The sequence below is a fragment of the Anopheles stephensi genome, chromosome 2 (assembly GCF_013141755.1).
Source record: "Anopheles stephensi strain Indian chromosome 2, UCI_ANSTEP_V1.0, whole genome shotgun sequence".
In the NCBI taxonomy this organism is placed as follows: domain Eukaryota; kingdom Metazoa; phylum Arthropoda; class Insecta; order Diptera; family Culicidae; genus Anopheles; species Anopheles stephensi.
In genome coordinates, this window is record NC_050202.1 from 54,556,434 (window position 1) to 54,581,186 (window position 24,753).

Below are 24,753 nucleotides of genomic sequence, written 5' to 3' on the forward strand. Positions count from 1 at the left end.
CACGTCTCAAAGACATGGCCTGGTGTCCAATCTGTTTCCAGGAAACATGGCCCTTAGCTGCACTCCTCCACCCGCGGCTGCATCCGATCTCCCTCAGGTCTGACTCCATTTGGTCCAGCCAACGAGTCTCGTGCTGAACGGGTCGCGCCTCCTCATCACGTGCCCTAACTAGCGCATCCTTTTCCGTCTTCGGCAACCGTCAGGATGTCTGCATCGCCAAACAGCCCAGCTGAACAATGCATGCGCCTTCGGATTTCGCTGCTTACGTTGTTGTTCGAAGTTACGAGCGTGCCAAGGTTGCAGAAATCCTCTACTACCTCAAGATCGTCGCCGTTACTTTGTTTTCGTCGCATTGAACCTCAATTGGCTTCGCGTTTAGGTTTGGATTGTCTCCTGCACATAATTTTATTATTTTTGAATATTAATATTTGTAACTTCAAACGAACATCAATGCGAATTTCTTTTTTTTAGCCACAACAAATTTTTTGAAATTATTTCAAACAAATATTTGGAACACACGTAAGGAACCCTGCCCCAGAAGTGGCTTTTCTCTCGTTGACGCTCCGTCAGGTGCAACATCATCGTCTGAAGCCGCGTGTGAGCGTGTATTATTTGTTTTTTAGTACAGCATCCGTACAGGCGAGACAAAACATATGATCGCGCGCTCGTTTCAACCCGATACCGGCAAGGAATGTATATGGAAAACCGGTTTTCCCTCTCAGCTCAGCATAGCAGCAGTAGCGCGCGGAAGAGAAAATCGGGGCAGCATAATGGTGAGAGCGCGTGTTGCGTCGCTCGCGGAACTGTGTGTGTTATGTTGCGCGCTTGGCGGGAGGCTACAGCCGTGTCGCAGTTCGTAGCCGTTGCTAGCTCGGACCGGTCGAACACAGGGCACGTCTCGTTGCTGGTGGTAGTGAACATCATCGTCATCATCGTCCGCACTGCTCGGCACTATCCAGGTCTGGGAAGCAACTCGACACCTACGAGAGACGACGCACAGACACATCGAAGGTGGCTGTGGGCAACCGATCATCACGAAGCGCCGAGTGGGTGCGTAGCATCGAGTAAGGTGGTGTGTGTGCTACGAGCAGCACGTTGAGGTTGTCGGACCGTGTGCGTTGTGGTGCTCGCACACGCAAAGCAGCTTTCGATCGTGCTTGTGCCCAAGTTACCTGGTCGGGCGTGCGTCATTCTATCTTTACTTGCAACCTCAAAGTGTCCCCAGTGTTTTTTTTAATGCTACAAGATATTGAAGACAACCTTTTTTAAAGTGAAAGAATCAACTGGAATAGTGCAAGCGAGTGTGTAGTTATATGCAAACGGGCCGTGGCGTGGCCGAAAAAGAGTTCACGAGACCCCCGAAAACACGGAGTCGTGCTGAGGAAGTTTGTTTGATGAAGATAATTAAGTTTGCCTAAGGTGGGATTTCTGCTGGCTTCTTCCACCCCTAGTTGTGTGTGTGTTTGCATGTGTGTGAGAATGAAGATCATTAAACCAGAAGAAAGTAAAAAGTAAAAACCAGTGGGCAGTGTGCAGTTTTTTTTTGGGCCGATCAAGTCCAACCGTGCATATGAGTATGCTGCTGCTGATGTAGGTTAACACCAATTCGAAAGAACATCCAGTCACCAGTCGCTGCTGCGGGCTACGGGCCTGAAACCGTACCAGAGACACGATCGTTGACGATCGGACCAATATAAGAGGCAAAAAAAAAAACGAAAGATCGCATCACTTGCTTGACGGAACAGGCAAGAAACCCTTCGACAGAGTCACCACACTCGGCATACATAACTAGAAAATGGTAAGCATTGGCCCTTATTTCTACAAGTTCTTCCAAGTTTACTGGTTTCGCCATTCGATCAACGATTGCACACATCGTATTCGACATTCCGAGCTGCACACAGCACCGGGCATACATACTCAAATTTCTGCCAACATAAGGCAAAACGCTCGGTACTCTAATTGACGAGCATGTTTTCGCGAGCTCAAGTTTGGTGTTTTCTTCTGGCTGGTTCACGGTCCACACGGTGCTGTTTGTTTCGTAGTTCCCATACGAGGCGGCGAATGGGTGAGTGTGGTGGGCGAGCCGGTTCTGTGGGCCGATCCACCAGAACCACCACCACCACCACTACCACCTGCATGCATGGGATGGGGGTTGGAAGACCAACGCGAAAAAGGTAACAGCCGGTGATGCGTATTGTGGTGGTGCAGTTTTTCGGTGGACTTCTTCGGGCACCGGGAACCGGGGCTAGCACATCTGGTGGGCAGCTGACGACTCTTTCTTCGGTCTGGTTGGATTAGTTTAGTTGGGTTTAAACTTTTTCTGTTTCGCACCGTCGATGAACTCAACATCTGCATGTTCTCACGCCGGGAGGTGTATTTAAAATTTTATTTTTATTGAATTATCTGTCTGAACAGATCTTGTCAGGTTGTGCGGTAACGTATTGTCCCAAAAATTGTTCTGTTCTGCGCGATTCGAAAAATATAATGGAATTTTGGAAATCTCTCGGTGGAATGTTTCAATGAGGCGATAGAGGCACCGGTCGTTACACGGCAGGACTAGGGTTCTAATCTCATTCAGACCGTAAATCAGTACGTAGGATTGACTAGTTAGCTACGGGTAAAATCAAACCATGGAACGCCAGAAATGATGGCAGGCCAAGAATTTTCGAAGTTGTGGTGCCAAAGATGAATTAAAGCAACTTTTCTAACTAATTTGCGCATTTAACCCGTCCGAATATGTGTGATAGGGCGTGGTGATGTAAACAAAAAATGCACTAGCGTGATGCAATGTTACGGTTTGACAGGGGTGGACCAAACAAGACCTAAAAGATCTAGGAGGTCGTTAGGTCATGCCTGCCGTTTCTGGCTTACTAGACTTATTTATTAGCGCATAGTTGGATAGACAGTCCTCACTGTGGGGGTCCGGATGGGATTTGAACCCCGGTCCAGCCGTTTGAAGCCCGGTGCCACTGTCGTATCTACCACCCATTCCCATTATGGTCGCCCCTTTCCCATTATGTGATTCAAATCCCTGTAAGCATTTGGGGCGGTCTGCCGGTCAAGGCGACAGTGTTGCCCCTCATCACACGCAGGACTGAGGATCTAATCCCATCCAGTACGCAGTGCGTGTTCAGCTACGGGTAAAAAATCAATTCACAAATGCCAGAAATGGAGGCGGGCCAAGACTTTTCGAGGGCAAAGAAGTAAGCGTTTGCTTTTGCATTCTTTTATGTGATTCGGACCCTAGAAATGGCGGAGGCCTGATGGTATAGTTCGCAACAGTGCGAGTTGCTAACACGAACTGGTATCAAATCTTGTATCAAACCTCAACTGGATTTTTCTATTGTACGCAAAAGTTGAACTCCCAGCTACAGGAAAATCCGAGTCCAGGAAGACAGAATCCAGCAGCTCAAGGCCTACCGAGGTTGTAGAGCTTAACAGCAGAAGAAGGAGACCATTGAAAAAAATTCCAGGCTGATTGGCTACTAGCTATTAATTTACCTTATCCCACAACTGTTTGAAATCATCGTTCATGTAGCAATTAAAATAGAATTCCTAAAACTTGTTAACGGAAAGCACTTTTTCCGAGCAAATTTTCCCCGTTACCGGTTCACCAGCAAACCTCCTGCTGCCATTTTACGGTAATAAGTGTGTCAACGTGCGACGACCGGTTATGCCTAACATGTGTGCACTATTATTATCATATCACTCGTATCGTTTATTCGCTAAACCGCTTCCAGCCAAAAAAAGATACGCCAACCGTGTTGGCAGTTGCAGTGCAAAACCACGAAACAACAGCATAAAACGGAATCAAACTGCATATGGTGATGCATACATACCACACATATGCAAAAGTCGCGAATAATATCAGCAAACAAAATAGAAAAAAAGCCGTCCATGAAACTGGAGCTCTTGGCGCACACAAAAATGGTCACTGTGGGGCTGGCTGTGGTGTACATCGTGACCGTAAATGGGATGTTTTAGTTTAAGCAAACGTGCCTGCCGGGCCGGTTCTTTTATGCTTCTTCGCTTGGATAGGGAGCAATGGGTTAAAATGGTTTTTATTTAGTCCCACATATGTCGAGTGGGGGGTAAGTTTTTCTTGCACCGAAACACGTGTACAAACGCTTAAATTGTGTCGTATTACGATTTTCGGCAGTACTTTGATCGTGGTTTTATTTTGGTCAGAGATGATCGTTGTTGATTGTAAATTTTTATTTTAATTAATTTAATTTTTTAAATATTTTCAAACACATTAAATACTCCTTTAATTCACTTATTGTAGAATGGAAACATGTTCAAAATATTTTCCACAACTCAGTACACACTCTGGCCCAAAAAAAAACTCTCAACGAATACTTTTTTCCCCCGATATTGCTCCGCGATTGGAATATGGAAATTCACCTCGGCATGCGGAAGGTACACGCGCATTGTAATGCAAATATCTGCCCCGAATAAATATTATACCAACCAGTTTGTCAGCGCCCATCCATCCATCCATCCGACCGTGCATCGTCAAAATCACAGCTCTCACAGACCGTTTCCTATATTTATTCCACCCAACAGGCAATCGTTATGCATCGAGCTAAACATAATTTGACCTACACCACGCAGCACCGTGCAATTCGTAGAAAAGTGCAATTTTTCGTTCTCCCCCCCTATATTGCAATATTGCAATTTGCATTTCAGTACAAAAAAAACCCCTGTATGCATCCCAATTGAGAGAGAGAGAGTGACATTTTTTAAAACCGCCCCACAACCCCTTTATTGTCGCGTTAAAAATAGTTAACGAACAGATGACAAAGTTTAGCACGCACCATATCGGTGATGGGTTCGTTGCAGCGGTGCAACTTCATTACCATTATCACCATTATTAGACGGCGATACACACACACAAAAAAAAACTTTTCCCCAGTCTGGTCTCTGGTTCCATCACCGGCCAGCTATTATCGGACGCTCCCACAGGCTAGAGGCGACACATCTGTCCAATTAGTGTGCATGCTAGTGGATGCTGCTGCCGCCGCGGACGGCGACGACGATGATGATGATTCGGTTTAGCACGGGTCTGTTAACATTAGTCACACAGCCGCTTATGCTTACCGCTTTGCCCGCTCATTTGCTATGCATGCTCGAGTGCACACTGCGGTTCCGTTGGCCATTGGTTTATTGGTTTTGCATTTTGTGTTTTTCGTTGCGTTGTGTGCCCTTTTGCCCGAAGTTGTTTGCTGTTTGCCGATGCCACAAACCGGAGGGCGTGTGTGTGTGTGTGTGTTTCGTTTGTTAGAAACGGGGACATTAGTCGTCTGTCTGCTGTAGTTTGTTTCTCTTGAATTCGTTTTGGGGCGTGAGAGGTTTTCCATTTTTTCTTGTCGCTTTCGTTTCGTCTAGTTTTTCCTGTTTTTCGCATAGCTTGTCGATTCCATTCGTTCGTTTGAAGCGGTGGGGGAAAAATCGTTCAATTATGTTCACTTCGCTGGCAGAATTGAATAAGCTTAGAAAGTAGTGAGCTATTTCTTTCGTACTAATATTTTTAGCTTATTCTACGATTTGTGATGGCGTATTCCCCGATGTGCATCCATTTTGGTTCGTTAAAATGTTTAATATGTTGGTAGTGCCATGCTTAGTTGCTTGAAGCTTTGCAGTGTACGAATTTTTCTTTTAATTCGATACGACTCATGGTCGTACCATTTCACATTCATTTTAGTGGCGTATGGAATGAATAATTGAGAACAACTCTCGGTAGCCCACTCAAGCTCAAAGCTTCGCTCTTTCTTTTTCGTTGGAATAAAGTATGGCTGTACAGAAATTCTGCTTAACTCATTAACATACACGTTTGCAACAGTGATATGTTGATTGAAATGATGTACATCTAACATGCTTCTTATCATCATCATGTTTTGCTCTCAAAATAGGTTTCAATCCTAGGAATCTGTTTGCCTTTAAGGCACATTTATTTCATTTTAATTTAAATTGAGTCTGACAGCTTTTGTCCGACAACATTTCGCATTCTGAAGGATGTGTTTTACTAACTGTTTAATGGGGTGTAAACTAAACTTAGATAGGCATATTTTCAGACGTTGGAACAGCTCGGAGCGTATGTACTTCTCCTATAGACAAATGAAGACTTACCAACCCACTGAATCCTGGCGAGGCTTATTAGTGGCACGAGGGTGAGATCATACTACTGGACATGGAGCTCGTTATTGTGGCGGCTTCTTCATTGTCCTTCCATACATATGGGGCCGACCATTCTTCTTAGCATCTTTCTCTCGAACTCGGCTACGAGGGTTTTATCAGTTTAGAACAGAGCCCATGTGTCAGAGCCCTGGAAATGAGATGATTTTTTTTATTATTATTTATTAAAATTCTTGCCTTAAGGGCTATACAAAGTCAGATGCAAATTAAAAACAAAGAAAACACTAAGTAGTAAAAAGGAAACACATAAGTAAAAGGAACGGGTAGGAGTGGGAATGTGGAGGTGCAAGACAAAACTTTAGGATGAGGTTGACAAGAGATGAGAATGGAAACAATTGACAGAAACATGGTGATCGAACCCATGGATCGCTTTAGGAAATCCGCGTACGACGCAAAGGGATATGCAAAGGTACACGCACGTGATGCGAAGAGACATATAAAGGGATAGCTGCCAGAAGGGTGCGGGGAGTCGACATTGGAAAGAAGGATGTTGGCTATAAATAACTTGCGGGAATGACCATGACGATCCTCAAGTCTAACCAAACCCAACAGCTGACACCGCACAGAATAAGAAAGCAAGGTAGCGCTGGAGTCGTATAATAAACGCCTGACGGCTATTCGAGTGAACTATCTCTGCACCCTCTCCAACCTATTCATATGGCGGGTGACCATACAATACTGGCGTAGTCCAGGATTGGACGCACCCAGCAGCAGTACAGCGCTCTAAGCCACGACGGGTCACGAATCTCAATAGCCATGCGTGTGATGAGACCCAACACCTTGCTAGCTTTCTCCCGAGGACCGATCTGAGATTAGTCACGAAGGATAGTTTGTCATCCAGCCCCAAGGAAGAAAACCCGCGGAAGGGTTGAGCCGTAGAGCTGGTACTGGTGCAAATATTTGGTAGGTGAACGACCAAACGAGATCACACAGCACTTCGAGACGCATCGAGAGAGTCCGTTGGAGATGCACCAGTCTGCAAAAGCATCGGAATAGGATTAGAGGGAGTGGGAATCGCGGGACGAACAGATAGGAAGATAAAACTAGGAAGTCTTGCACGACTGGAAAAGTGCAACCATCCATCTGTATTTCAGCCTAGTGTTTTATGTTGATCTTCTCGATCTCTATCCTTTGGTTCTGATGCATAGGAGGTCGTCAAATCAATGATGTCTATGTCGTCAGCGTATGCCAGGACCTGGATTGACTTACAGAAGATAGAACCCGAAGGATTCACCTTCGACATTGGGATAGCTCTTTATAACACCAGAACGAAGAAAAGACAAGGAAGTTAAACCCCCTGATACAGGCGCATGGTGGTAGCCAAGGATCCGTTGAGTTTTACATCCAGCTTAAGCTGACATGTAATGTTGATCATTGTCATTCTTAGGAGCTTGGTAAGATTAGCCAGGATTCCAAAACCAACTCATTAGTATTATTTACACAGACTAAGCTTTCATTTGCGACTTTAAAAGCAACGAAGAAATAGTAAGAGTGTAGCTGCTGTTCCACAATCTTTACCAAGATGGACTTCTAGGTAATATTAAGTCAAAGAAGATAGAAATGTCCTCACGAAGTTGTAGTGCCAAAGAAAAAAAGCTTGAGGCAACATGTGGTGCTAGAGAACAATGTGTTTAAGGACCCAAAGAGCACCGTGGCAAAAAGTATAAAACAAGTTTAACTGACCCTTTTTCTTTCACATCTCATGATAAAACTACGGTATATTGATGTGAATGTCATCATAGTAAACGCATTAATTTAAAAGAATCAATTTTAGAAAAAAGGACTCCTCTGCCAACTGTACCAGTGACAGCTTCTTCTAGAGGCATCCCCCATATAAAGTAGGATGAATGTATTTTTCACATAAATTACTGCTGCCAGAGGCCAGAGAGGCTACACAAACCCAGTCCCCAGTACCTGGAAGAGCTATTTTCCGGCTCATCTATTCTCGGTTCGCAAATGAAAATCTCCGATTGCGAGCCGCTGTGTGCTATGGCAACGGTTGGTGAAAAATATCCTCACCGGCAACACACTGGACACGCTGGTTCTGGATCTGGCCGTCGGGATGAACACAATGAAAACATAATCTCAATGTCCCGGTTTGTGAGGTATGTACAAGCGATGAATAAATCACTTAAATCGCAACATATACAAGGTCCTCGGAAGGACCGACCGTCCTACTTCGGAAGCATTTGTTAATTCGTTTCCATTTTCCCACCGTACGGACGGGGCTACCCAAGGCCAACGGTGGTGGTGAACCTTGCATGACCCTTGCAGCCGACTTCCTTCCTGCCTGACAACTCTCCACAACTCTCCTCTCACGCCCAATACCGAAGGAAGCGTGTGTTCCGGTCTTAGAATTAATTTTCTCTACAAAATTCAATTATAATCCCACCACCAGCGGTGGTACATGTCGGGTCGGTCAAAGGCAAAACCGTCACCTCTATGCTATGTTTCCTCCGCTTGTTCTCCTTTGTCCCGACACTTCCATTCCGTGTAGGTTCATGCATCCTGTCGCTTGAAATGGGAAACGCTTTCAAGAGCCTTCCTAGAGAGACCCCGGTATCGGTACGGTCCTGCGAGATTTTGCCAGCTCATCAAGGGGTTTTGGTCGGAAAATCGGATTCTAATGCTTCCGGTTAGCCATTTGCACACCTCCAGGGGAGCATTTAGCCATGGCTAATGGGAGAAGAAAACTATCCCATGGGAACTCACGGAAGGTTGGTAGAGAAAAATGAACTTCAATTACTTCATAATTACAGCCAGAGCAATTAGAGGTCGGTGAACGAGTTTTTATGCTTTCGCTGCGAAATGATGTTGCTAATAGAAACTATCACCACTAATAGGTGATCTTTTCGCCAAAAAGACATTAAACTGAACCACTATTCATACGGAGGATTCCATATCGTAACGGATCATGATCCAATTGAAACATCATCGACGATCCAGCTACTCCCTAACGTACAATAAGCCGTCTCGTGGTGCGGTTGTTCATTAGGCCAACATTCACCAAACTTCAGTACAGCATTACAACTCGCCGGAAAGCACGTATGCATCGGGTGACACACACACACAATAAGCAAATGGCGTTCCGGGACACGATTCGCTCGATTCAATTGCAAGACCTTTTTCCCCAAAGCGAATGGGAAAGTTAGCATCGCCGGAAGGCAAACAACCGATGGAAACCTAAATTAATGTCCTCTCTCTCTCTCTCGCTTCTAAAATGCCATCAAAACTAACCCTTTTTGGAAATCACTGGAACCGTGTGGTGCAGGCGTGAGCACATTTTCCACATATGCTAATGGCATCCCGTCGCCGGACGGCTACACGGCAGCCCTGTATGAAAAGCAGTAGACGCAGTCGGAGAATGTTAAAATCCCATCCACGACTTTTCCGACCATTCGGTGGCACATCATGGTGAGCTGACGGCCTGGCGAGTGGATATTGTGCTTTGTGAGTTCCCATTTTCCGGCCACGTTTCTTCCCACTCCCCCTTTGGAAGTGGAAGCTATGCGTGTGTTTGCGTACGCTCCAGCGCTCCATCAGCAAGCGTACAGCGAGAGTGAGAAATAGATGGCAAGCTCGTATTTTGTAATCCGTATTTTAGCTTTCCCGACTCGAGCTCGGGCACAAAAAGAAGGAAAAGCTCTCTGCCCCATGGAAATTCTGTCACGCGTACGGCAAATAAAAACACTCAACAAATGGCACCCAAAAACACGTCACGGGACGTGAGAGCCGGAAGTGGGGTCAACTAAGTCAACTGAAAGGGCAACGAGTAGAGGTGACAACGGCCGCCTCAACGGTTGCTCTTGGCATTACAAATAAACTCCCCCCTTGTTTTTTTCTTTGGCCTCACTCAGCTAGGTAATGGTTTGTTAGTGAAAAGGCATGGAATTGTTTTCCCTGTGTCAATAGTGAATACTGCACACGGGGAAACGCTTGTAAGTAGCGTCCAGCGTGTTAGTGTACCTCGCGTGAAAAGCCATGAAACTAGAGAAGGAGTGAGGTGTTTGGGAGCGCGGGTGAGTGACTCCATCATTAAGGAGACCTAATCGTGCCCCGGGGACGTTTACCGCTTATTGGACCGGCTGTTGTGGAACTGTGAAGCGATAAGCAACATAGTACATTTGGTCATTTCGTCCCAGCACGCCATATGGGAGTTGTTATCTTTTTCGGTGGTAAGGAAGGATTGCTTTAAGAATTTATTGCCGCAATGTGTGAAAAACGGCTGGAGAGATAATTTCATGGGCGAGTAGAAAAAGAACAGACAGTAAGACCATGAAGCTTTTCTACATAACTTTTGGTCGTACGGTGGTAAAACTTAAGAATCATTTAACATTTTTAAAATGTTGATTAGAAGTTTGATTTTTAATAATAAAACAGAATAATTATTTTTTCATACATAATATATTCACTCGCATTTCCGTATTTTTATGCTTCAATGTCAAAGTTTTTCGTTCGGGTTTAAATATTCACGAAAGCTAATTATATCGCATGTTTGTATATGCAAACGTGTTTTCTTGTAGGATCTGTTAAGGAAGCTGAGGCAACATTTGCCAATTAAAGATCCTTTCGACCAAGACAGCTGGATAACTTTTTCATTCGAAAAAAATAGTAATTTTCAGTTTATTAAACGTGTTCGTGCTTCATATTAACGCATAGAATATAGACTTAAAGGTTATCCCTTTCTCACTTACATTAAGTAAGGGCAGCCTTTACTAAAAAAAACTTTATCTAAAATTTATGAATCAATTAGTCTTCTATTGGGGTGGGTCTATTCCGGAGGCTGAGACAACAGTACCGATCTTCACATTGCAGGACCGGGGATCAAATCCCATCCAGATCGCCTCGCAGGACTGGCAATCCAGCTATGGGTTAAACTAAGTCACGGAGAGCCAGCAATGGCAGACCACTATCGACCTATCGAGGTTGTAGCGCCAAGGAAGAGGAAGAAGTATTTTATTCTCAAGTCCAAGCGTATGCCGGTGCCAATCGAAAAAAATAGGCATTTCATACGGCAGGACCGGGGTTCAAATCCCATCCGGACCATTCCCCCGTAGAGGGGAATCTACTATCTGACTATCCAACTACGTGGTATCAGTAAGTCTAGTAAACCAGAAATGGTAGACATGACCTTTATATGCCATTATGTCAAGAAGCGAGAGAGAGAGAGAGAGAGAGAGAGAGAGAGAGAGAGAAAGAGAGAGACCAGAGTCAATTGAATAATTCTTCTTCTGATTCTTCTGATCTAGCCAAAAGGCTTGAGGAGCTGATAAAATGATGTAGTAGTTGATGTGTAGATAAATGTATTAAAAGTTACTCCATTGAGCCAATAGAGGAGCATTAATGCAAAATGAACGTTTTATAATTTTGTTTATTAATTATTTTTTTACATTTTTCAAAGCACTTCAACACGAGTAGTGATAAATAATATGTGCCGGTTTACAAAGAAACTTTGTTGTTTTTTTTATCAGGATGCTTATTTTCTTTCATCAAGCACGAAAAGTTTATTTTTGAACACGTGATTAGCATAAATCTATCATGTTATGTTATTTATAAATCTATTATGTTATGGCATGTTATGTCATGGCATGACGTAGTAGGTCATTACGGTTCATAATGCATGAGGTAGCGTCTGTCGTCTGATCAACTGTATGTATTAGCTTGACAACCATACACTTCGCAATTGTTATTATCCTTGGGGCCACATCTCTCTCTCCCAAAATGAACATTTATCATGCTACAAATGCACGTGTAGCATCTCATAAGTTCGCATGAAAAATTAACCAATTTTCCAAAGCGTCTGTAACGTCACCATCCCATCCACTTTCTATTCCCACTAAGATGCCAGATGTGCACGACCGGAATTAAAAACACGCCAACACCCTAGACTCGGAGGCACATAATTCGTCTCGGACCATTGCTGCCATGCCACCGTAAATCTGCCCAAAGCTGTCGTACACTCAGCACGCGAAACACACTCACGCAGGTGGATGTCGGGGGAGACAAAAGACCAAAGCGTCCGCGTCCTTCAACCTCAATCTCTCGGTTAACGGTTTAGGGTTCATTGTTCAGGATCCTTTCCAGCCCCGGCCCCATGGAACATTTACGGCGAGACGATTAGTTAAACCGTTCGTGCCCCCGTTCGAAACGAGTGGCTGTAAGGGGTTGGCTGCAGATTGCCAGCAGAGCCTGGCGAACCGGGTTGCCATTTTGTCGTCACGGGTCGACTCGTCAAGAACGCTGAAGAGTAATCGACATGTTTTCTTTGAAACGTACCTCTCTCGCTCTCACACACATTCATTCTGCTTGGGAGTGAAATTATTACATCCCAGAATGAGTAGTAGTGCAAAGCATTTACTGAGACGCGAAGTATAAGGTTGGTTCCCATTAGCACCGGTTTGTGGTGTGAAAGAAAGCGGTTAAATTTGTGGTAATGATGCATTGGGGCACGAACACTTCAAAGCTGGCCAGCGGTTTTTTTTCGGTTCGTAATTTTATTAAGCAATTTTCCAATAACTGGTTGCATTAAGCGCAAGCATGAAGGATGTAATTAGCAAATATTAGCAAAGAGAAGAGATTTGCAGTTTCATCCGTTGCAATTCAACGGCTTTTAACCTTTTGCATCATTTTGAGGAAAATCCAGGCAAAGGACTTTCTAATCCCTTTTGATATGTTTTTCCTATTAAATGTCCATCGTAAAAATGTAATATTTTAAATATAATAATTGGACTCATATTCGAAATGTTATTAAAATTATCAACTATATCACTGGGTCAAACGTAAGCAATAACTCATGCCTGGCTAATGCTCAGCTGAAGACTGCTCCTATTTTATTCTTTATACAGATCTCTATCTATCACGCGCTTTTTCCTGCGTTCCCGTTTAACTTATCTTTCCCACAGCAACAGATGGATGCACCCATTTTCATTGCCAAGTTTGTGCCCGCCCAGTGGTTTCGACTCGATCCTTCCATCCTCTCCCCAAGGCTAACGCAAACTCACACTAGGCCCCCGGAGAATGTGCTTTTTTCTCTCTCCCTTTTCCACACTTAATCCATCTAATTTCCGTTTGAACAAATTTCCGGCCGGTAATTTCATGACTGATGCCCGCAGCAAAAAAAATCTGCCAGGAAAGCAGATGACGTTCGTCTGCCCGGCCCACCATCCCGAATTTTTAAACTCATTTCACCCAGCTCAGGTTCTGGCACCTACCATCATTGCTACGTATCATTCGGCACCATCAGCAACCGCACATAGTTGCCGATAGCGTTGGTAACTTTTATTTTCCTAAACCCGCGTACTACAGCCACCGGGAGTTTTCGTGTGTGTGTGTGTCCGAAAAGGAAGGTAAACTTTTCCAAAGGGAAAAGTCCCTTTTTTGCAGCCGAACGAGGTTAAAAGTTCTCTATTTTCCTGTTTTTTTTTTTCAAGACAAACTCCTATTAACATACGAAACCTACCACAGCCACGCACTAGCGGTAGTACCGTTAGATCAGATCGTACTTTTGAGGGGGTCGATTTTGAATGCAAACCGGTGCAAACCGTACAAAGCACCAGGCGTCTCCATCTCTGTTAGGCAAATTGCTAACTTTAAAGTAAACTTGTTGTTTTCTGACTGTTTTCTTATCCTGTTTGATTTTTGTTTTTCCACTTTTTCTTCCCTTGGTTGTTTGTTTTGTTTTGAAGGGGTACAAAGGATTATTATTCTTTTGTTTCGTTTCGTTGGGTTATGTTTTGTGGCATTTTTTGCCCAACTTTCACCTTCTCCGGTGTTGGAATTCTTTTGCGTGGAAGGAAACAAATTAAAACGGAACAGGCAAAAGTTGAGAGAGAGAGAAGAAGAGAATAGAAATGAACATAAACATCAAGTACCACAGACCGAAGAATTTCTGCACTTCCGAATGACGCAGCATTCGGATCAGTCGGAGCATTTTCCGCCTACCTATTCGGCTGTGCGAAGTGAATAGTTTCTGGACCGGAAACAAGTGTTCCACTTCCGAGATGGTGGGCTTTCACCTTGCTGCTGCCGTTTCATCTTCGGTGCCAGCTGGTGGATTATGGTAAAAGGGACTAAGAGAAGGGTACATTTCGACGTTCAACCCCACCACAGCATTGCATTCCCGGCCAGTACGAGTTGTTCTCTTCATTTACATTATTTCGTTGTAGTTTGCATTGCTAAATACCGAGGCCCACCGGAACTGTTCGTCTCTAAAAAAAAGAAAACAGGGATAGGTCCGCCACACCTTACGGCGCACCCGGTACGAAGATGGCAAGCAATTTCGTTCTCTGCTCTGTTTGGTGAAGAGCGTTAGGATTTATGCACGGACCCAGGAAGGACGGCAAGAGTCGGTACCCTTTGTGGCCGGAAACGACGACGCAAACCACCAACCATTATACCTTCCTGCAGAAGATTCACTATTTTGGGAACGGAAAGCAACTTCACACAACCTCGCAAACGTGCTCGAAACTGAGCGAAAGTTGAAACGCCTTCACCAGGCCCACCATTACTTCCCCATCTGGATCCGGCATTGTTTTCCGGTTTTCATTAAAGTTTCAAACAGGACTTTGCCTACCGGGTGCTGGCTGCATGGGTTTGCTCGTTCCACCAGCAAAATCTTCATCCACAGTTTTGCCCATCGAAAACGGACTCCGCTGGAATTTGGTTGCCCCAAAGGGTTTTTTTCCCGCTGTAATGCTGATGGTGGTGGTGTGGTGTGGACCATGAGAGATTTACTCCTAGACAATAAAGTGAGCTTAGGTGTATACGTTTTGCGAGGGAAGTCTCGAGATTTTGCCTCCCTTTAGTAGGGGAAGTTATTTTTAATGGTTAAAAATTAAAATGCTCATAAGCCTCAAGGCTCTGCTAGCGTGTGCTCAGAGCGTAAAGTCAAGTTATTAATCGTAAAGGTGGATTAGCAAATTGTACCAGATTTGCAACTCATTTGGAACTACGCCGAAGTGTATAGTGGTTTAGTTTTTCTATACAAACTTCCATTCCATAAACATTTCCCATTTTTTACTACCAAATTGTACGCATTTTTTTACAACATCCTTGTTTTTTTCTGTTTATTTCAAACAGAGAAAACATCCTTTTTCATCCAGAACATCCTCCAAACAGAGAGAACATCCTGGCATATTAATTCCACTCATCCCAAAACCAGATCTGCCCGCTGCTCAAATACAAAAGAAGCGCCGAGGTTAAAAATAACACTTGTTGGTTAAAAAAGTATCACTTGCACAGTAACGCCAATTACAACTTTGAACCGTACGCGTATGAAGCACACCCGATTTGTTTGGAAGTTGTTTGCTGTGGTGAAAATTTTTATTTTTCCTTGTAACAAAACCAACCCTCAACGAAGAAAAACGAAAAACATACAAAAAGGAAGCTTCCACTGGTTTGTTTATTCTAGCAAAGTTACCAGCAAACTTTCCGTTCATTCAGCGGAAATGGTACGAGATCGATGGAAGCTACCATGCAACGGTGTTCGGGGTAGAGGGGGGAAGATGAAAGAGCGTCCGCAGTACGGCACATGTAGGCATTGCATTTGGCATATGCTTATCATGATTTTTTTCTACTGGTAGTTAATCATAAATGTGGAGAAGCAGTAGCAACGTAAATCTGGGGAAGGTTGATTGAATTGATTCATCCTTCGGTTTCTGATAATTCGTTTGGGCGTTTTTTATGTGGAGAGGTTTTTTCTTTGGTTGTAAATTCTTTTTTATTACTTATTTATTCATAAATTGTGGAAATTTAATTGGATAGGAGCTGCGTCATTTGTATCTTAATTAGAGGCGAATGAAGTCTCAAAGACCCAAAGCCTCTATAAATAAACGAAAAAAAAAAAAAAAAAAAAAAATTTGTATCTTAATTGAAGATTTTGCTGAAGAATGCTCGTAGCATTTTGTTGCTTTTGCGTTAGTGCTCGTAATGATATGCGTTTTTCTTCTCTTGTTCTGAAGTTATCATTATTAATATTCAACTTCAACAGAATGTATGAAATTAGATAATTTTCCATATGAAAAAGACTATCATTGATATCTTATTCCTAAAAAAAGTTAATGAAATATGTGTTCACGTTTTCATTTGAGATATTTTTTTCCTACTGTATGCATAAAAAAAAACCAACTGACTGTCACGATTTTTCATTCGTTATCCTTGCGTTCTAGTTTTAAACTCAATAGTTTATCCTCATTTATATCATGTGATTTGTATAAGACATTGTAGGGCACATGCTGTCAGCTGATTACATCTAATTTGAGTTTTACAAATCTCTAGGGGTTAGATGCCGGACATCCTATCTTTGTGCTTCACAGTAAAGAGCATTCGTCTAAACAGTGAAGATGGACCTGGACAAGCTATTGATTTTTATTCGAAACACGCTGTCTTCGATACAGCGATCCTCGTAACAGCCATATTGCGTGAACTAATGACAGCTTCGGTTAAAGTTGACTTTTTAAATTAATCACGTCTTCGGTCTAGGATACTCCCTACCGATCTCAGCAGCGATCAAGACGTTTTTTTGTGACAAACTCCTGTCAAAGATCCTTATTGAAAAATGACATACCCTATATGGAATAGCAACTAATTATAAAGGCAAGTTAAGGAAATGAATTTTTTACGTTTTTACGAGAGCTAGTCGAGCTTTTTGGTTAAGACTCAAGCTGACTGTCGGAGGATCACTAGGAAAATTGTATAGAGAAAGATTTTTATTGCATTCAGTTATTTGTTATAATGTTATTTTCATCGGTATCCCAAGATTATCTATATTTTAAAAGCGTATGTTGCTGACGCATCATAAATCTATGGTATTTTATAAATTCCTACGTGGAATGCCACATGGGAGAGTCTTATACATCGTGACAGGGTGGATCATAGTATTCGTAAACTAAACAGATGCTTGAAGCCCCGAGGTTTCAAACAGCTTCGCCCGTTTATAGCTCGTGACAGAGGCCTATCTTTCTAGAAGCTGGCTGATGAGTCCTTGAAGCCTCAATCATTAAGAGGTGTTCTATAAGGGGCCTCGTACCAAGGGTTATATTTATTGGTAGCAAAATGGACTTATACCTTCATAGAATACTGGTATTTTTTGCTCAGTTTATTATTTCAAAATTTTCTAACCTCTGATCATTGCAAAATAATAATCTCAATTTAGTACTCTTTGGCTACTAGCATCTAACTCTCGCTTTGAACGTTCATTGGTACGTTTGTTGGCTGTAAGATGAGCCATATCATAGGGTTCGATCAAAGATGCATTTAATCAATTTCGAATTCCAAAATAAAATAAAATCGTATTGCTACATCAACTGGCTAAAGAGTTCTTCAAGACCCATGTAACATTTTAATAATGCTGCCATCTCTCCATTTCCGCCTCATCATACATTCATACGCAACGCTTACCCAACAAACTCTCAAAATCAAATGTAAAACAATGCCTTTGAGATAGATTATCATGCTCACCCTGGTTTCAATACCCGGTCCTTTAGTAGAACGCCTGATTTGTTCGGCAAACAACGGCTGCTACTCACTCCATCATGGAGACGGTTTCGGGAACCTCACATCAAAGTGTTTAGCCTTCGCTTTCCCTAACAAGTAAAGCAGGGGTGCAAAAAAAAAAACGGCTACATACAAACCTACATCACCATCATCATCATCATCACCCTCATCATCGTTCGTGGGTGGGATTCATTTTTCCGTAAGCGGGGTTTTTCGGTTTGCTCCCCCGTACAATTCCAAACACAATATTCGATGATCACCCACATGGGAAAATGGCGTGGCCGATGTCGGTGACAGCGTGCTCGCCCAAAACCCCCTTTTCGCCGTTTTTCCCCAATTAAACTTGCAAGCATGTATGTTCTTTAATAAACTTAAACTCCTTCCGTATCTTTAAGAAAGTCTTCGTTCGGTTCGGTTTCGCTCGCTCAAGAATGGAAGAACCTTCCGGATGGGGTTTAAGCGTTTTGCCGGGTAAAGCTCGTCGGTGTGTGGTTGTTGTTGTGGGATCAAAAGGCGTCTGTTATGGGGGTTGCACCATATGGAGCGTACTATGATGAACGAGGTGCTTTTCCCTGTACGCTTTTTTCGCCGCTAGTAAAGACATGCAGTAGTTTGAAATATTCCATCCATCCTTCTTTTGCCACATGTTTTTGTGTTGTGTTCTGTGTGCCTTGCGGAAAAAGGGTTCTAGCATCCCGTTTTGGTTTATCGCTGACTTAAATTAAACGACCGGGCAAATGATAGATGGAACGGTTTAGAGAAGCGCACGTGCCCGTGTCCCGGCGCGGTTGACCCGAAAACAGCAACAAGATTAAGATATTGTTATTTTAATTAACCTTGAGCAGCGAAGTTGTGGCTGCTGAAAAGGCGGTTTCTACTAAAGCTATTCATAAGGACACGTTCGGCAAGCAATCATGCTCATGCGTTGAAGGTAAACCGCAAAAACAGCGCGCACGCTACACTACCGTAGAGTGTTTGAAATTATTTTGGAAAGTGTGCCACCTCACATCAACGTCAGCACAAACCTAGAAAAGCCCACTGTTTAAAATATTCAACAATAAGCTCTAAGCACTAAAAACTACTAAAAGATAGCCGGCCGACCCTGAGCTAGTCATTCACCTCTCCAAACTTTTGCCTACGGTGGGTTCTTGGGATAATTCGCATGAAAAATTCATTACCAACACATCAGCCGCTGGCCGCAAAACATTTATTACGCGCCGTACCGAACCCACCGGGCCCTTGTGGGTTGAATCAAAATTCCATCAAATTAGGCGAACTCGGGTGGCGGGGTGTATCGTTCGGCGAACCCGAACCGAAAACCGCACGAACGATCGATGACCTGATTTGCCTCCTGATTAGCTTGCTTTTTGCTGGTCCGGGAGTCGATGAAGGTGGCTAAACAAATAGGCGGTAATTAAGCGGTGAGGTGAGAAAAATTAGACTACCATACGGGACGGGTCCAAATCAGACGCAGCCGGGTTAGGGGATTTAGCAAATTTGTATACTGATTTTCCCGCTTTTTTCCAATTGACCGATCAGTCACGCACGAACGCACACACACACACGTTTTACTGACAGTTAATTAATGGCTAGATAAATTAATTATTCATTTAAAAGTGTTTGTGGTTTTTTTTGCAATTTAATATAATCTAATTGTTTTTTTCAATTGGCTAGCTCGATTCGATACTGCAATTAAACCAATAATCAATTATTTAACTAATCTACAATCGTGTCACATGATACCGTATTTAAAACGACATATTTAAACTGTTAAATACTTACCTAAAGGTATATGCAGTAATATGCAAAACACGTTCCCTTATTGCCTCGGTAAAAATGCTTTAATGGCATCAATTAATAAGCTGCACATTTGTTAGGCTAATTTTGATGTGACATTGTTTTTGTATTCAAACCATTATCATTATCACTTGGCTACTGTAACAGCTCGTGGAGCATTTGCGGCTAAAACCAAAACACAATGCGATGGCCAACAGTTTACACCGAATGTGGCTAATGGTTTGACCATAAGCGAATCCTTCTTAATTGAATGGGCATTTGGTCTTTATCGTTAGTATACTAGATTTGGTAAAAGACTCGAGAAGGCCCCCCCTAGAATCTTTTGTGTGCAGCACTGTGGCCTGTCATTTTTATTGTACAGTGGAATTTCTGTATGGTCAAAACCCATTTGATGTAAACATTGTGCATTGTTCCTTAATACTGTTAATAGACAGCGAGTAGAACTTGATACAATACATTGTAACAAGTGGTTTGTGATTATGATATTCTTATGTTTCCTCCTTTGCTGAATATCAATGCAAGCTAACAAGTATTTATCGAATTACTGTTCCGTTACCGTCCGAGAACGCCGTGCATGTGTTAGGCCCGATTGTTCACCCCTAGTGCGACCGAAAACTAGTACCGAGCCCCAGTAAGCCAAAATGAATAGTAGGGTTAGCGGAGAGGAGGTTTTAATCAAATAATAACAATATTTTATTCGACTTTCTTCAACCAATTTTGACCACACTGAAAGCACACTGAAAGCTCACTGTGAAGCTTCCGCAACGTGTACTGCGGATTGCATACCTTTAGGCGTAAATCCTACAGCGCCTAACAAATTTTGTCAGGGGGGGGGCCTTCTCGAGTCTTTTACCCTAGATTTTAGGAAATGTTTTTTTGCTGATGTGTAGAGTAATGAAATTTCTATTATAAGGCACATGGAATGTATCGTGCGTACTTATGAAGTGGTTAGATATTCCCACGGATTTGATCGATGAATTGTTTCGTACTATTGCATACATTTAGGCGTAACTGTTACGGATGGTTTTTGTTTAAAGCCTTGCTAATGAGTCATTAAATTGAACATTAGATATCAAAATTGTTGAACTATGATTAAAGTTGCTTCGATAATCGTGTAAGTTAAATTGGCTTGGACAATCTTTTCACGTTCAATGAAGAATGCTTCGTTAAACTGAAGCGGTCTGCACAGGCTTAAGCTTCTAAGTACAGGAGTACTTATAAACTCTCAGCCCTTTCTAAACAGTTGATATACACAAAAAAACTCTAAACCAAATTGCACCGAAACAAATCCGAAATTCAAATATTTTACGCAATTTATTATGTGGTGCGGATTGCATACTTTGAGATCGATTTCGTCGAGACCGATTCTGTATAGAGGGTTTCGATTATATTTCTGTATAATAAAGCATTGCTGATCATTTCTGGATCTGAAGACATTACTAACAAAGCACTAAAGCAATTAAAATTCAACAGGAACTAATGATTTTTGTTTTTAGCTAGTCACAATGCCGGAATGTAATGCTATACGCCGGAATGTATGCAATTTTCTCTGAGCACCTACTTGCACATTGTTTTTAACATCGAGAAACTTGTTATATTTGTATTTACACTGTATTTTGAGTAAAACTTCATTTTACTGTATGTCTTTCATAATTTATTCTAAAACCTTCGCCTCAGCTCTAATTTTACACCTCTTACATCTCATTGTAGATGGCGGAACTTCGAAGGATACGCACGCTGCTAGTACCCCTGCTGATTGCCCTGCTCGCCACACTTACCGTCGCAGATGACTGTGGGCGTGATTTCCGGGGCAAATGTAGCTGTGGCTTTCAGATGTACAACTACCGCACGCAGTACGTCGTAAACTGTACCAACACCGGCTTCCGGGACACGCTCGTGCTGGAACGGCTTCCGCTGCAAACAGAGGTCGTCATCTTCAACGGAAACTTTGTCGAAGAGCTACCGTGGAACGTGTTCGGTGCGCTGAACGATCTCGCCAACCTAACCATCGTGGACATGAGCAACAATCACATTCGTGAAATCCGTGGCAAATCGTACCATCACGTGCCGAACGTGCGGCGGCTAATACTGAACCACAACAATCTCAGCATCTCGCGGTACGACGACGAAGAGTTTAACCATCATCATCCGCGCGTCTTTTCGAACTTTATAAACCTGCAGGAACTGCACCTGACGAATGCGTTCGCCGACAACACGTCGGCCGAGCTGTCGGCCGACCTGCACGACATCTTCGTGAACAGCAATCTTACCAAGCTGGTCAAGCTGCATCTGGAACAGAACGAGATCGTACAGTTTAATGATAAGCGAGTGTTTTGTGATCTACCGTCGCTGCTGGATCTGCATCTTGGGGATAATCTGCTGACCGAGCTTAACTTTAATCTCAGCTGTATGCCCCGGTTACGCTTTCTCGATCTCGAGCGCAATCGGTTCGAAACTGTACGGTCGCGTGATCTGAGTCTGCTCGATGCGGTCCAAGCACAGCCAGGTCGTACCACACCGCTCACCGTCGACTTTACGTACAATCCGTTCGTGTGCGATTGTGCTCTGTATCCACTGTTCGAGTGGCTCGACCGGACGAACGTTACCGTGCGCAATCGAGATGGTTTGGTGTGCTTAAGAAATCGACAGGTCCGTGAACCGATCCGTACGCTGAACGTTGGCCGCTGTCGGAAGCAGGTGGCATCATCTGGTGCTGGTGGAAACGGTGCAACCGGACACACCACGACGCTTGTATTTGTGCTCGTATGCTTGAGCTGTGTGCTGCTGGCGCTCGTCGGTGGACTGCTGTACGTTAGCAAGGATAAGCTGCGGGGCGTGCTGACACCGGTGGTCGATTCCGTGTCGAAGAAGGTACACTACACGACGATCAAGGACGAGGAAGCACCGGAACAGTACGTGTGATGCAGCGCACCGATTGACGTGCGGTGCAATACGGCACTTATGGAGCATGTCTAGGACATTCGTTGGGTGAAGCTGTAGGGCTGTAGAGTGACCGTCGGCGGCCGTTACGATTCGTTATGTTTCTAGTTGAATGGGGCGTTATGTTTCAACAGGGAGTCAAATTACTGCTAAGAACAAAAATTGTTAGATTTGGATAGCTTCACAAAGCAAAACTGTTGAGATACTAAATGAAACGAGAGCAAAAACGAACAGAAACGATCAGGAGAGTCTTTAGGCGAAAGAATCTAACAAGCTGTAAGAGATATCGTTATAGGGATTGCATAGTTTTAGGCGCTGCAGTATAGAGATTGCATACTCTCTCATCAATCGTTCAGTGCGAACACAGGTATAACGATAGGATGGTCTAAAGGTTTGTTTTTATACTTATGCGTTTCACAAATCACTCACGCACTTGAGTAATGTTTCGAGCAAAGCTAATTTTGTGTCCTTTTATACCGTCTTTTTACTTGCGTAGAAATAGCATTATTGGTTTGCTCTTGTTAATACACTTTGGTAAGATTGTAGCATGAAAACAGAGCACAAAAAAGAAAAACAAATGCACCATGTAGGAAACGAGTTCCGAGATAAAAAAGGTAGATTTCAGTCTTGTGTAACAAAACAAAACAGCACACGGGCCAACTGACACGAACTGTGACTAATGTTTTGACTAAATTAACCAAAACCAAAATCCCCAAGAAGAAAAAAAAGAAAAGCCAATATTAGAGCATTAAAGGATAAGAGAAACAGATCGGAAGCACGAATGCCCTGTGATTAGTTGTAGCTTAATGGTAAAATGGTTCGAACTAGGCGATGAACGGTTGAAGCGCAAAAGGAAAGCGATACATCGGTTTTACTTAAAAATCATTTTCCGATATTAGGAGGAAGTAACTCTTCTTTCTCCATGTCCATGTCTATAGCTCACACAGTTTGGTACGTAGAAAGGATGTCGGGGCAGAAAAAAGGACAAAGAACTCGTATCAATTAAACAATTATATCAATCTGATTTGCACTGTAGATAGCGACGAACGGTTCGAACCTTATCTGTACTGCAAAGAATGTGTTAAGCCGCAAATGCCATTGGAACAGAGATACATGTATTAAGAAAATATTGTCGTACTTATCTTACGGTGATTCGAATGCAATGGAATGATTGATCACCAGCTAATATGGTATGGTAGACGTAAAGAAAACTTTTAAATAAAGACAACATTAACACAAGCCAGTTTGTTGGTTTTGCACACAGTTATTTTGTGTTACATTTTATTATTTTAATTTAACTCGAATAATGTTTCGAATATTCTTATTGCTATCGTTTTATCGCTGTTGTAGATTATCTAACATAACACTGTTGGAGAAAAATGTATTGGTTTCTATGCTTCTATTTTTCTAACATCATCGTTTCCCATTAAGAGGATTACATGAATAGATTTACTTTCTTATCTGTCTTAATTATCTGTCTAAACCACGCAAACTGTGGACAATAACGATAGATTTTGTTGCTTTCAGAAACTGTTGGTATTATGTACAAACATTTTCTTCAAATTCTTTGAATGCAGTGTACAAATGAAAAGATTTCGATTTGAATTTCCTCTTTGATTCAATTTTGAACAGGATGCTTCCAAGATCTGCTTCAGTGTGCGATAGCTGAGTTACAAAGTTCTGCGATAGAGGGCGCTATTTAAATTGACGCAAATGGACCGTCATCGGACGAAAATCAACCCGATCCATCGACGAACGGCCAACGAGCGTTGGGAAGAAGGCAATAATGTAATTTTCCCACCTTGAACTCAAGAACAAGAACGTGATGGTATTATCTACTCCCAGTGAAAAGCTTTTCCGGGTTTGTATCGAGAGAAGTTCCTCATCAGTAACGGATGGTGGATGGGTGGCTTTTCCTAACGCTCGGTGGCTATTGGTAGGTGGATCGGTTTAATTGTCGACCCTTACCAGTCGTTTTATTCCGCAAAGAGTTTCTCAAAACGAATCAAAATCCTGTGAGGCCATGCAGATGTAATAATAATAGTAATAATAGTAATAATAGTAATAGTAATAGTAATAATAACAATAATAACATTGTTCAAAGGGAGTGTCCGGGATCGTCATCATTCCTCAATCCCCCAATCAAAATAGGTGGAACGATGGTTGTTATTTGACGATCTTTCAAATAGTATTTCAAATTCTTCGACTCGAGCAGGTCAAACTGAAGGCTGTGTTGTCAGTGGATAGAAACCTTGTTAATCAGATTTCACTAAAATGGTAGAGAGCATCATCGTAATAAATGCGGCAAAAAGACGATCATCTATCAGA

The 24,753-nt window shown here is 42.8% G+C and overlaps 1 protein-coding gene across 1 annotated transcript; it reads left to right on the top strand.

Annotated features, from left to right (window-relative positions):
- The first annotated feature begins 840 nt into the window (after window positions 1-840).
- Window positions 841-23,692, top strand: LOC118502783 (trophoblast glycoprotein). Its single transcript, XM_036035388.1, has 2 exons — window positions 841-1,798; window positions 21,196-23,692. Exons 1-2 carry the CDS (start codon window positions 1,796-1,798, stop codon window positions 22,405-22,407), a joined length of 1,215 nt encoding a protein of 404 aa, XP_035891281.1. The 5' UTR covers window positions 841-1,795; the 3' UTR covers window positions 22,408-23,692.
- The last annotated feature ends 1,061 nt before the right edge of the window (window positions 23,693-24,753 follow it).